General features: G+C 31.5%; 2 protein-coding genes across 6 annotated transcripts; one reads left to right on the top strand and one right to left on the bottom strand.

The window, feature by feature from the left end:
* Positions 1-762: 762 nt before the first annotated feature.
* On the bottom strand, positions 763-3,701 carry LOC105185845 (fumarate hydratase, mitochondrial). Of its 4 annotated transcripts, none has more exons than XR_002162866.2 (8): positions 3,484-3,700; positions 2,668-2,808; positions 2,381-2,581; positions 2,017-2,299; positions 1,684-1,946; positions 1,206-1,595; positions 929-1,120; positions 763-840 (listed from the first exon to the last, which is right to left on the bottom strand). XR_002162866.2 is itself a non-coding variant. In XM_011145661.3 (8 exons), exons 1-7 carry the CDS (start codon positions 3,604-3,606, stop codon positions 992-994), a joined length of 1,530 nt encoding a protein of 509 aa, XP_011143963.1. In that variant the 5' UTR covers positions 3,607-3,701; the 3' UTR covers positions 763-840; positions 951-991. The 4 variants fall into 4 exon arrangements, 1 of the variants encoding a protein (XP_011143963.1); XR_002162867.2 differs by lacking the exon at positions 3,484-3,700 and adding an exon at positions 2,966-3,081; XM_011145661.3 differs by having other exon boundaries at positions 951-1,120; positions 3,484-3,701.
* A 1,815-nt stretch (positions 3,702-5,516) lies between these two features.
* Positions 5,517-9,636, top strand: LOC105185844 (acyl-CoA:lysophosphatidylglycerol acyltransferase 1). 2 transcript variants are annotated; one of them, XM_011145660.3, is made up of 6 exons: positions 5,517-5,557; positions 6,921-7,138; positions 7,218-7,432; positions 7,514-7,787; positions 7,925-8,076; positions 8,257-9,636. In XM_011145660.3, exons 1-6 carry the CDS (start codon positions 5,517-5,519, stop codon positions 8,491-8,493), a joined length of 1,137 nt encoding a protein of 378 aa, XP_011143962.1. In that variant the 3' UTR covers positions 8,494-9,636. The 2 variants fall into 2 exon arrangements, with proteins under 2 accessions (XP_011143962.1, XP_025158984.1); XM_025303199.1 differs by lacking the exon at positions 5,517-5,557 and adding an exon at positions 6,637-6,700 and having other exon boundaries at positions 8,257-8,493.
* Positions 9,637-13,634: the final 3,998 nt, after the last annotated feature.

Genomic DNA, 13,634 nt, shown 5'->3' on the forward strand with positions numbered 1-13,634 from the left:
TAAGAAAATCTTTCTATGCTCATATAGCTTACTTCCAGTATGTAAATTTTATGCTACTCGTGTCGTTCTTCAATATGTGATACACATGTACATAAAATATATATTGTATAAAATGTTTCATATATCTTGACTACCTGAAATATTTCTGTATTTGATGATACGAAAGTCTAAAGACAAAGTTGCTGTGTGACAAAGGGAGTAGTTATGATATATTTTTTCTTAAGGCCTTTTTTTTAGAAAAAAATATTTCAGATAAAAATTTGGCTTTATCAATTTGACTTTGGGTAAATACTTGATACCTTTAATAAGAAATTTTCTCCCCTTCAGAAAAATAAAAAAATTTATGCTTCATATTGTTGTTGAAATATATTCAATGCTGGCTGTAAGACCGTTGAAAAAATTGATTTCATTTTTACTTAAAAAAAGATCTTGATCTTAAAATTTTCGAAAAAATGACTTTGAGATAGAATATACTTATCATCATAACTACTCCTTTAAACAGTGCAACTTTTTCTTTAGACTTTCGTACCATCAAATACAACAAAGATACTTCAATTGATCAAAATATATAAAATATCTTGTATATCAATATTCTGACATCTCAATATTTCGCAAATTTAATAATCAACGTAATTATTTGATCAAATTATAAGCATAAAAAAACAAATATATATTTCAACTTCTTCTTCGCATTTTATGTTATATATATTTATATCAATTTATAATTAGAACTTTAAAAAGAGAATTAAATAACACATCATATGATTATCCACTACACATGTAATTACAATCATCCTTGTAAGTACCCGTACCCAACAAGCGGTCTTATTTATTTTTATTCTAAAAATTTAAAGGTAAAATGTTAATATTTTTAATTTAAAAAATGTTTATATATATAAATCAGACGATGATGGCAATAAATACAAACCAAATATGTTACGGAATATTACATTTATAACACTGCATGTTTCAACATTTTTCAACAAGAAAATTATTTCGGACCAAGCATTTGTTCAGGTTTAACCCATTGATTGAATTGCTCCTCCGTTAATCCATGTTTCAGTGCAGATTGTTTCAGTGTCAGATTTTCTTTGTGCGCTTGTTTAGCTATTGCAGCAGCCTATGAAACGATTATGGAAGTATATACTTATAAATATATCGATGTCTCCCGTATTTATGTTCTAAAAAGAAACGTTATACAATACCTTGTCATAACCAATATGCGGATTTAATGCTGTGACAAGCATTAAACTTTCATTCATTATCTTCTTTATATTTTCAATATTTGGTTCAATGCCTGCAACACAATTCTTTGTGAACGCGTTGCAGGCGTCACCTAACAGCCTCGCGGATCTCAAAGTGTTGGCAACCATAACAGGTTTAAAAACGTTCAGCTCAAAGTGTCCATTGCTGCCACCAACGGATACCGCTACATGGTTGCCCATTACTTGACTGCACACCATAGTGATTGCTTCACACTGCGTAGGATTTACTTTTCCAGGCATGATAGAACTTCCAGGCTCATTCTCCGGAAGAGATAATTCTCCTAAACCACATCTCGGTCCACTTCCAAGGAATCTAATATCATTTGCCACCTCCACAAATTATACAAAAAAGATATGAGTAAAATATTGGCAATTAAAGGACATGGTTTTGCAACAGCTATTACACTCAAGTCTGTACCTTCATGATAGAAACAGCCACCGTATTAAGAGCACCGTGTACTTCGACTATCGCATCATGCGCAGCCAGAGCCTCGAATTTATTCGGAGCGGTAACAAATGGTAAGTTGGTGAATTCAGCGATTTTTGCAGCTGTTTTTTCCGCAAAGCCTTTTCGTGTATTTAATCCAGTTCCGACTGCTGTACCACCGAGAGCTAATTGATACAATCTCGGTAGCGTATCTTTCACTCTCTTAATGCCATATTCGATCTGCATAGCATACCCTGAGCAAGGAAATTCGATATTTGAATGTAGATTACATGCAAACTTTAAAAGCAACTTGCAGATATAAACCTGAAAATTCTTGACCCAATGTCAGGGGGACTGCATCTTGAGTATGCGTTCTACCAATTTTTATAATATCCTTCCATTTTTCTGACTTTTCCTTTAATGCTTTGTGCAATTGTTCTAAACCTGGTAGCAAAACTTTGTTGATTTCCAAGGCCACAGATATATGCATAGCTGTTGGAAAAGTATCATTGCTACTTTGTGACATATTAACATGATCGTTTGGATGCACAGGTTTCTTTGAGCCGAGTTCACCACCAAGTATCTCGATTGCACGATTGGAAATAACCTGAGTATTTTTAATACATTATCTTAGTAAACTATTATAAATTTAATATATTATAATATTGAAATTAATATAGACAATAACCTCATTGGTATTCATATTGGTTTGTGTGCCAGATCCAGTTTGCCAAATAACTAAGGGAAAGTGATCGTTATATAACTTTCCACTTATTACATCATCTGCAGCTTTGCTAATGGCATCAGCAATTTTAGGATCCAAACCATATTCTGTATTTACTTTTGCAGCAGCCTTTTTTAATATACCCATAGCAACTATCACACCATACTGTAAAAGTAATCTGTGTTGATTAGATTTGATGTGATAAGCAATGCATGTATTTTATATAAATTTAAGGTACCATTATTCCTTACAGGCATACGTTCGAATGTATCACCAATTGGAAAATTCATCACTGATCGAAGAGTTTGGGCACCATAATATTTATCACTTGGAACTTTTAGTTCTCCAAATGTATCTCTTTCTATTCTGTAACCTTTGCTTCCTTCGCAATCCTATATGTACAATATGTTATCCAACATGGTTATTTTTATATTAATAACATAACAACAAATATAACAGCAATATGTAGAGTAAAATATAGAGCATATATGTTAATATAAAGTTAACAATACTGTATTATTATATATGCAAAAGTAAAAATTATATTACCATTATCAGAATTGTGTAAGATGCTAAGTATAGCTGGTAGTATGTTAGCAGGAAAGACTCTAAAAGTCGGAATGCCTAAGGTCTTGTGTGATAAGAAAATATGTGAGCAATACTTGATACATACTACCAGATATACTCATTTAAGATTCAACATGAATATGTAAAAAAATGCTGATGTAGAAACCATTTGATCAAATTTAGCTATAAATGTGTATCCTCATCATTAAAGTACTACATAAAGTACAATTCTATTATTTATATGTGTCAAATACTTAATTCTTTTATGTTTTTAATACTATAACATGTAATTTTTTATTATCAAATAACACTTATAGTTGCATTCTGTTAACAATTTCATAGATTATTTATTGTGAATTGAGAGTAACGATAGAATCATAAGAATTATTTTTACTTCCTATGTTATATTGTTGCATTTTTATCTCGACAACTTAATTAAAAACATTAGTTGATTATGTAAAATCCAGATGTGTCTGTGAAAAATATCACAAAATTTATACCTTACTGTACATCTTAACTGCTGAAGTAGACAAATATAATTTTAGTGCTGAATAAACTGACAATTCTTTTAATTGACGCAAGCCGCAATTAGTAGCACGACACTTCAGTATGTTTAGCGTCATTTTTTTCAACTGCGACAACGTTTTCAATAAAGATTTTGACAACAACTCGACTCTTATTTAGCGAATCGTCTACCTCTGCGGGGATAAAATGAGAATCTAATATATAGCAACAGAGAGATACGGGGGGGGGGGCACTGAATTATACTAGTACACAATGTGCCCTGGTATTTTAAAATACTTCAAAAGGTTTGCTCCATGTCTATATCGACATATGATAATGACAAAAAGTCTCATGTTTTGTCTCAGGAATACGAATAAAAAGTACTTTTAATAAAAATCGCACAAAATTTCCATTTTTATTATGTTTATGAAAATAAAGGGATGAAATTACTATTTTATAACAAACATAGTAATCTGAAAATTTTTCACATCCAAACAATTCTAGTCGAATGTATATACGTAAAATTTTAGTTATCGGTTTTGAAATTATTTACATCCGATTCACTAAAAAATGTTGAATGTTAAATATCTAATTCAGGGCAGGTTGTCCGAACTCTTTGGTAAGTTAACTGATATTTAAATTATATGTCTGTTTTTGTTTAAATTAAAGAAAAAATAAAAACAAACATATGATTTAACTATTAGTTAACTTATCAAGAAATTGGAACAACAGGCCATTAAACGTTAAATATTATCAACAATTATTCTTATAATAATCGACTGATCGACGTGAGTGGTCTATTTTTTACTGCATATTCTTAATCCCATTGTAGACGGACCTCAGGTGTATACTGCACTGAGTATAAAGCGTCGTCTACAATGGCAGTAAGCAGTAAGAAGTAAGTGTAAGCGGTAAGAAATAAACCAATCACAGTCGATTATGATAAAAATAATCAACTGTGGTTGGTCCATTTCTTACTGTTCACGCTTACTTCTTACTGCTTACTGCTATTGTAGACGTCGCTTAAAGGTCATTCTACAATACGTGTCGTAAGTTGTAAGCCGTAAGAATTGACGAATCACAGTCGATTATTACAAAAATAATCGGCTATAATTGGTCAGTTTTTACGGCTTACAACTTACTACACGTATTGTAGAATGACCTTTATACCACGTCTACAATAGAAGTCGTAGAGTCGTAAGTCGTACAAACTGACCAATCGCGGTCGATTATTTTTCTCTTACCGGACTATGATTGGTCAATTTCTACGACTTACGACTCTACGACTTCTATTGTAGACGAGGTATTAGGCCTAGTTCCACAACTTGTTTTAAACGGAGTTTAAAGCAAGTTGTGGAACTGGGCCTTAATAAGAGATCTACATGGCATTAAAGTCCTACATCAGATATCCAATAGAAGAAATTGTTTTCTAGATATAAGATGTCTCGAACTAAAGTTACTAAAAATTAAGTTCTCCTATTGGCTACCAAACATCTGACATTGGATGCAGTATGAATGCTTCACATACCGTTGTGGTCTATGAATTATTAATTGTATCAATCGAACTGAGTCGAGATGAGCCGAAACGCGGCGGATTGGACCGAGTTGGACCGCCATTGCAGTAAGTTACGTACGTACACTGAAGTAATTTTGCATACTGAGAGTGACAACAGTAAAGCAATGAGTGATATATTTCATCAACGAAAGAGACTCATTAAGGTTTAATTGACGGTGAATAAGAAAAATTCGTAAATTATTGACTTTTATCGGGTTTTCGCACTATAATCGGCGAATTACGAGGTTGACACGAGAAGATCATAGTGGTAAAACGGAAGATCGAGCGCGATCATTGAATGCCTGGAATATCTATGTCGGCGTTGCAGTAGTTCTTGACGTGTAAACAATTCCGGGAGTTGCGTGTCATTCTGAATAATGATTTCTCATTACGTAAATTGCACATGAGGGATGCTATGGTGAAGAAAAAGTGTATAAAACTTTCTCGATTTTTTGCGGATGGTGGCTATCGAAAATGACTGACTCTACATCTTCTACCACCTCTACTCTTGTCAGGTAAATTCCTTGACATATGAAAGTTAAATCATACGATCTTTTATGAACATAACGTTTGCTAAAGTTATTATTAACAACTCATCGAATAATAGAAGAAATTTTGATTTATCGTGTAAAAATTAATACGTGATCGTAGAAAGTATGACGTATGATTATAACCTTATGCGTGCGAAAGCATGCAAATGCAAACAAGTGGAAGAGAAATTAAAGAACACATCATTTAGTGTAGTCCAATATATACAACTTTGTTTTAAACATTTTACGTGTTATTGTTTCTTTTTGTACTGAACATTTTCACAGATTATTAGAAATTTAGTTTATCATTAATTTGTATAATTTGATGCTCATATTTATAATCATCTCCATAATTATTTATGGATATATGATTCTATAATTACACAATATACACACAATATACATACATACACAATACACAAGAGAGTTGCTTCCTTAAATAACTAAAACTGAATATATATATATATATATTCATATATATATATTCAGTTTTAGTTATTTTATATATATATATATATGAATATATATATATATAAAATACTGCAAAATACAGCAAAAAGCAAATCATATATTTATATTATATATAAGTATGTAAATTTTCTATATTCATAATTCTTATGTATTATATATATACTTATTAGCTATCTATTGCATTGTATATTTTATTATATTTTATTTCTTATTTACATAAAAATTCTAGGTCAATGTCAATTATATTCAGTGAAAAACTATATTTGCCTTTAAAATCAGATCTATAAGTGTTGTACTTGATATAAAATGTGCATATAGGAGTATTAAAGATAAAATTGTACATTACTTTACAAGTATACCAATGAAGCATTGTTTGCCTCAGAATATTTTTTAAGCTTTCCTCTTGATTAATGGAAATACTTACAAAATTAGCTATTGTTTGTATCGAATCGCGGATATGAGGTTGTAATTATTTATACTAAAGTAAGAAAATTAACATTCTAAATTGAAATTACTTCTTTCTTATATTAGCGTTCTCTTTTTCTGATGAATCATTTCAAAGCCAGGCAGTCAACCTGGATATTATTTTAACAATTTTCAAATTAATAAACTTGCTATCATGCCATATTTACAAGATAGGCTATTTTCTCTTAAAAAGTTGAGTAAAAAATTGATAAAGAAAATGTGTTATAACTTATAATTTAAAAAATTTTCAAAAATATTTAATTATAGATTATTAAAGTTTAAATATGATCATTTATACTTCATGATTGAGCAAATAATAGATTTACTAAATTTTATATTAGTTACTATAATTGTATAATATAAAATATCAGTAAGGACTGAGAAGAAATTTTGACCAATATTTATTTTCCAGGATAATCAACAACGTAGTGACTTTATTGAAATGTATTGCTCGGACAGGATTTGTGATAATAAACAATGTCTATTGCATACCTACATATGTAGTATGGATGATGCTATTATTTCCTGTGAAAGTATATCAACCTCAAGTATATTGGCGAATCGAAGGCCTATTTTTCCACTGGTTGTTGGCAATGGTGTCAATGTGGACATGGTCTGCAGGTTATGACAGTAAGTATAAATAATGTAAATATAAATTAGAAAAGAATAAGTTGCCACATAGATCTATACAAAATGTATCTTTTTACAGTAATAGAGCAAGGGGATGACATTCAAAAAATCATAAGTGAAAGAACATTGGTTATAGCGAATCATCAGAGCACTGGTGATGTTCCTATATTAATGACAACATTTAATGCTAAACCGAATGTTCTACCTAATTTAATGTGGATAATGGATAGAGTGTTCAAATTTACTAACTTCGGCATAGTTTCTATATTGCATCAAGATTTTTTCATTGTATCAGTAAGTATAAAGTTATATCTTAAAACACATATACTTTATGTAAGTGGACTTGCGATTCAGTCACTGTACATTGAATTGCAGGGTCGTAAACGAAGAGAAGAAAGTTTAAAACAATTAGAAAGACATCTTAAAGAGTCTTATATACCACGAGAAAGGAAATGGATGGTTCTTTTCCCTGAAGGAGGTTTCCTATGCAAGAGACGGGAAACTTCACAAAAATATGCTAAAAAGAATAATTTGCCTATTCTTGAAAATGTGACTCTGCCAAGAGTAGGAGCTATGCAGACGATATTCGAGACACTTGGACCAGCACGGAGTAAAAATCAAGAAGATCAACAGTTGAATAGTCGACCAAGTAAATTTTATATGACAAAAGTCATTCTGTATTATTTTTATCAAATGTACACACATTTGTGATATGCAATCTTTTATACTCACTATGAACAATTGTTACTATTCTGTAGTAAAATTTATTTGTGGCATTTTCTGTAGGTATGACAGTAGCTAAACCAGAAATTAGTTGGGTTCTTGATATAACAATAGCGTATCCTCAAGGTAAGCCAATCGACTTACCCACCATCGTAACTGGTTCAAGACCTCCGTGCGAGACAGTGTTGTTCTATCGACTGTTTCCTAGTTCAGTGGTAAGTTTTAATAAAATAAAATTGATCGCATACTATATATATTCGCTTGCGGAACGGTTTTCATGCACCTTTTCTAGTAAAGTTAGAAACATATCAAAATAATTTTTGCGAACGAATGTATACGAGAGAGAATTAGAATTTAATAATGTATTATTATATGATGTAATATAATTGTTACAGGTTCCTCGTGAACCAGAACTGTTATCTAAATGGTTGTATGACAGATGGGTAGAAAAAGAAGCGCTTTTGGAAAATTTTTATAAATATGGAACGTTTCTTGGCACAAACGAGTCGAGGAGAGAGGGTTACAAGATACATCAGGATCCATTAAGATTCCTAGTCCTTCATATATTCTTCATAATGTCTAGTTATATACACTACAGCATGTTTAGGTACGTGCTATCATGCTTTTGGTAAGATATTTTATACATCACGTAAGACGCACGATGCAGTCCAGTTTAAAGAAGAAATTCACAGAGTAGCAAAGTAAGATATCCCTGCCTTAAACAATTTTGATGTCGAGAAGAATAATTCTAACGAATGTGCGAATTATCAAACCGACGGACCTAGTAAAAATCATTCGCGTGATATTTTTTTCTTTTTCTTTTCTTTTCTAACGGAACAATGTTCATAAACGGCATTTACGTGAGACCTATCACATAAATTTAAGGATATTAAGGATATTGAGTTAGTATATCCTCTCATTTCGGAATATAAATAAATTTTACATTTAACGTGAAAAACAGATTCGAAATATTGTCAAGCATAAATAAAATTTCATTTAGAATTTGTTTCTGCAATTTTTGCATGACTGTAGATTTCAAAAATATTTTTATTATATGGTATTGTCCATATTCTATATGTAAAGCTATGTGAAGGTTGGGTATTGAAATGACTTTTACAAATCAACATATTTGTATTTTCGATGGTGACGGAATATACTTTTAAAACAAAACCAATGTGTTTGATATAATGTCGATTTATAGATACATTTTTTCATTACTTTGAATATTATATGATTAATATATATTTATTTGTGAGTTGAGATAATGTTGGAGACATATTAGAACTAAACGCATTACAAATGAAGTTCTGATCTGTCTCGTATTGAATCTTGTGTAATTTTTTTATGGAGATGGCGTAATGCTTTTTGCTACTAATTCTTGCGAACGCGTGAACGTAGCGTCTAGATTACTCATCCAAATCAAGCGATTTAACGGCTGTTAGTTCGCACGATCGTATTGTACGTTGCATAATAAATATTATACAATTTTGTAGATAGCCGAGTTTAGATGTGATAATTCGTTAATTTTTATTACCCTCACACATACGATGTACGGGTGTGTTCGCGCACTTATTCGCACATGCGTCTGGAAGCCTGGCAGCGTTGTAAAAATATCTTCGTAATACCTCGCGTTGCGCGCGTGTTTTATAAGGTAGCTCGTTATACGATGATACATATTCTATATGAAGTGAAAACACAAAAAAAATCCTGCTGCGAAGCAGAGCGGTGCGGTAAAAAGACGAATCTTTCAAAGAAATATACGTTCATTTGTGATACGATAGCGAGGAGAATATTTTTCAAGATGAAGTCCATCCTAATAAACATAATTTTTTAACATCGCACTAGAAATTTCGTAATAATAAGTTGGTATAATTCTACTGACATAAATTAGACTTAGATGTGGAAAGTAATATAATTGTTTGGAAGCTAAAAACGGAAATAAAAAAAAAAAAGATGTATCGAATGTGTGAAAAAACAGGCGACGCATATTTTTCACCATTGAACCCGGAAACTCGGATGCGATACTGATCATTCTCGAGCGAAGAGAAACGATTTATCAGTTGTGCCTTGTTCCTGCGGACATGTACCGAATGTACTCGTGATAAGGATATAGTGTGCATATTCCTCGTGATTGAATCCGCATTCTTGCCGCATTTTTACCGTAAGAGAAATCACGTTTTATCTTCTTATTGAATCATAGATCTAATTCTTCTAGCGTTAAGAGGACAATTATCAAGCGTACATTCGAAGCTGCCTAACTAAAATTAGAGCCATCTTTTTCTAAACCGCAATGAGGCACTTTTAGCCTAGTGAAGGAAAACATACTAGTTAATGTAGGCACTGTATCTTTATCGTACAGTTTCTTGAACAAGTTCCATGCATGTTACTCGTTTCAAACTTATTTATTTCGCGTAAAAAATTCCCTAATGGTAAACGCGTATATAAAGGATCAGTCGATTCATAATATTCTACAATATCGCGAAACAGAATTTTCTCATTATAATACATGACTGCAATATGCTTGTAAATTTGTAGAAGTATTGAGTAAAATTGAAAAAAAGCTGATGTAACAAGGAGATTAGTTGTTAAACTAAGATAATATCTTTTTTTATTTTTTTTTGTTTTCTAATGTATCTATATCATATTCGAGTAAAAAACTTTGAATTTAAAATACGATGGTACATACGCGTGCGCAATTTTCATTGCACTTAAACGTTTCAAACCTAACAGATCGATTTTGCAATTTTGTGCATTTCGGTAACGGCAAAAGGATATCAAGATTCCTCTTTGTCGATAGAAAAACTTCCTAAAGCGAGTCTCTATAATCTTTTTAATCTAAAACATCGAATTTGCGCACGTCGATGTTATAGGCATTTTTATTTCAGCGAATAATATCACGATTTCCTTCTTCCATTCTTTGACTTTCTTGTACTTATAATAATAAACGAATAAAGGCGTGTTTTATTATATCTCTAGTCGGATTTTGCTGCTATGTGATAAAGCGTAACTTATTACACATGTTGCTAAGTTCTCGCTGACATATTTCCGCATGAAATATATATCAGTGAAAATACACAAAATCTAACGTATGCTAACGTATCTCCGATGGATATGCTTACATGTATATTATAGCGAGTATTTTATTTATCAATATAGTTCACATGTGCCGCGTTACAACACCTGTTACTAAGTTTTTAACGTTTGCATAAGGACTCGTAGAAGAAATATAAAGGAAAGATCCAAAAGCTATGAATCTGTTTTACTGATACATAATATAGTAATATATAAAGTCAATAATAAATAGTAAAGATTATAAATACATTAAACAGCAAAATATGTACACCTAACACATCGATACACACATTACCGAGTGTGAAAACTTTGACATGATTACTCTCGAAATTCTTTCGTCAAAAAAAATTTTCAATCTTTTAACAAGGGAATAATTTCTGTGTAAGCTTTCCCCTGAGCAAGCAGGCATTGCAACAATATAAAACGCAAATGTGTCACCTAATATCTGTCATAACGATATTTATCGCAAAGATAATTGCGAATAATGCAATAAAATTATTTAGAAATCCGATAAAATATTACACACTGCATGTGACATACGACATTGCGCGAGTGCTGTCGAATGTGATAATTTTTATATAAAATGTAGCAAAAGGATTTCCTCTGATTTCTTGAATAGTTATTCGATTATATAATATTTCTTCTCCTCACAGTATATAATTTATACTCTATATTGCAAATCATCGCTCATTCCTATTTAAGATGCATACTGTCAAGCGTAATTTTAGTTAAGTGAATATAATATACATACATATATATATATATATATATATCAATGTGGAACACAATACTGCACTTATATGTGTTCCTAAACTTTAATATGGAAAACGATAACATTTCGTGTCTTCGTACTTTTTCGCGAGCAGACACATACCGATGTATGTGCTTGTGTGTATGATGAAAAAGTATAAAAACGCAAAATATTACGATTCTATATACGCACTTATGTTTATGAACACATAAAAGCAATATTGCGTCGTCCATTTCTCGCTAAATAACAAAAAAACCTGACTCGCTTGTGTATCATATTTTCTTAAAAGATTTTTTAATAAAAATATTGTTTTTAATAATATAACGCGTGTAATATTTTTTTTCTTTTGTATGACGCGATTTTTGTTATTTACGTAATGTCACTAGACAGTCGTGATACTCGTATTTCTCCATTTTATCATTCATCAACGCGTAAATATATATTAAAATTTTAATGACAGAATACCTTTCTAGTTGATTAATATATTATATGTGACGAAATAGAATATACGCGAAGAGAAAGAGAGATCGAGAAACCGATGACGATGGATATCGGGCTGACATAAATACATATATTTTTCGATACTTTCGTCATTTATTTTTATTAATTTGTAAAATTTTCTTGTCTAGTTTTACGGCACAGATAAAGTGTATAAACAAATATATCCGTACATAATTATAAAGAATGTCGATGTAATAGACATTCATCAATAAAAACACGAAAATATGATCTGGTCATGTTTCATATACTAATATATATATATAAACATATATATATATATATGTATATATATAAATATCCTATCGAATGGAAGAAACACACATGAACAATTAACTTAAACAAGATCCATGAATCCGAATAGGCATTCAGTAAATCGGTAAAACAGTGATAAAATCATCATAGAGTGAATAAATATAACAATCGAAGACATGGCCACATACGTTAACAATTGAATATTACTTCTTATTGTCCTTGCTTTCCTTGCTTTAACGAAAGTACGTAATATTGATGGGCGTTGTTACAGCAGAATACGCACAGTGGTAATACGCGGTTATAATTAAAAAGATCCTTAAAAAAGAATATATACTGTTAGAAATAAAATAATATCCTACGCGAAATTATAAGTTACATCTTTGGGCAGTCAACAGAATTGTTTCGCTGCACAATATATCCCGGTGTGTATGCGAGATACGCCGATACGATGCTGTGTTGGACTAAAATTATTTTACTTCGTAACAAAATATTGGCATCTCTCAATGGCATTTAGCAAGTTACGTCTAATAGATATGACTAAGAAGCCCTTTCTTTTTTTACAAAAGTGACTCGTAGCAGAGGCGAGATCTCGCCGAAAATCGCTGCCGAAATGCTATAGTTGCCCATGTTTCTTCTTGCACAACTAGTACAGATATTCGTCGAGATAGTAGATCGGATAATTTTCTTTTTGGTTGTTATGGCGATACGACGGAGATAAGTAAACGGTGTCGCTATTACTATTTAATGATAGGTATACAACAAACGCTTGAAACAGCGCTGGACGATTATAATCATACTTCTCAATTATATATTGCGAACGTTTAGCGACGGGTGACGAATGGTGAAGACGCGTTAACGGGCTTTCTTCACGGTACATATTTATGCGAATACCCCGATTATAAGGTTCCATTAAGATAGATTTGAGAAAACTGTACCGTGCAAAGTTCAAATTGGATTATGCGAATAAAATGTGTGGTGCTTCATTCATTGTTGTAAGCTTACACGATATTGTGGAATATTCTTTTTCGGTCTCTACGTACACATATTTCACTTGATAGTCGATCAAACCAAAAGCTAAACCAAAAACTAGAGTACCAAAAATAAACTAGCGCATGGTTTATCGTAAAAAATTTCTATACTGCATAACGTACTGCACATACAATGTAAAATGGATGAGCTCTCGGCTTTTGTTTCTAC

This window comes from Harpegnathos saltator, unplaced genomic scaffold (assembly GCF_003227715.2).
Source record: "Harpegnathos saltator strain DR-91 unplaced genomic scaffold, Hsal_v8.6 scaffold536, whole genome shotgun sequence".
NCBI lineage: Eukaryota > Metazoa > Arthropoda > Insecta > Hymenoptera > Formicidae > Harpegnathos > Harpegnathos saltator.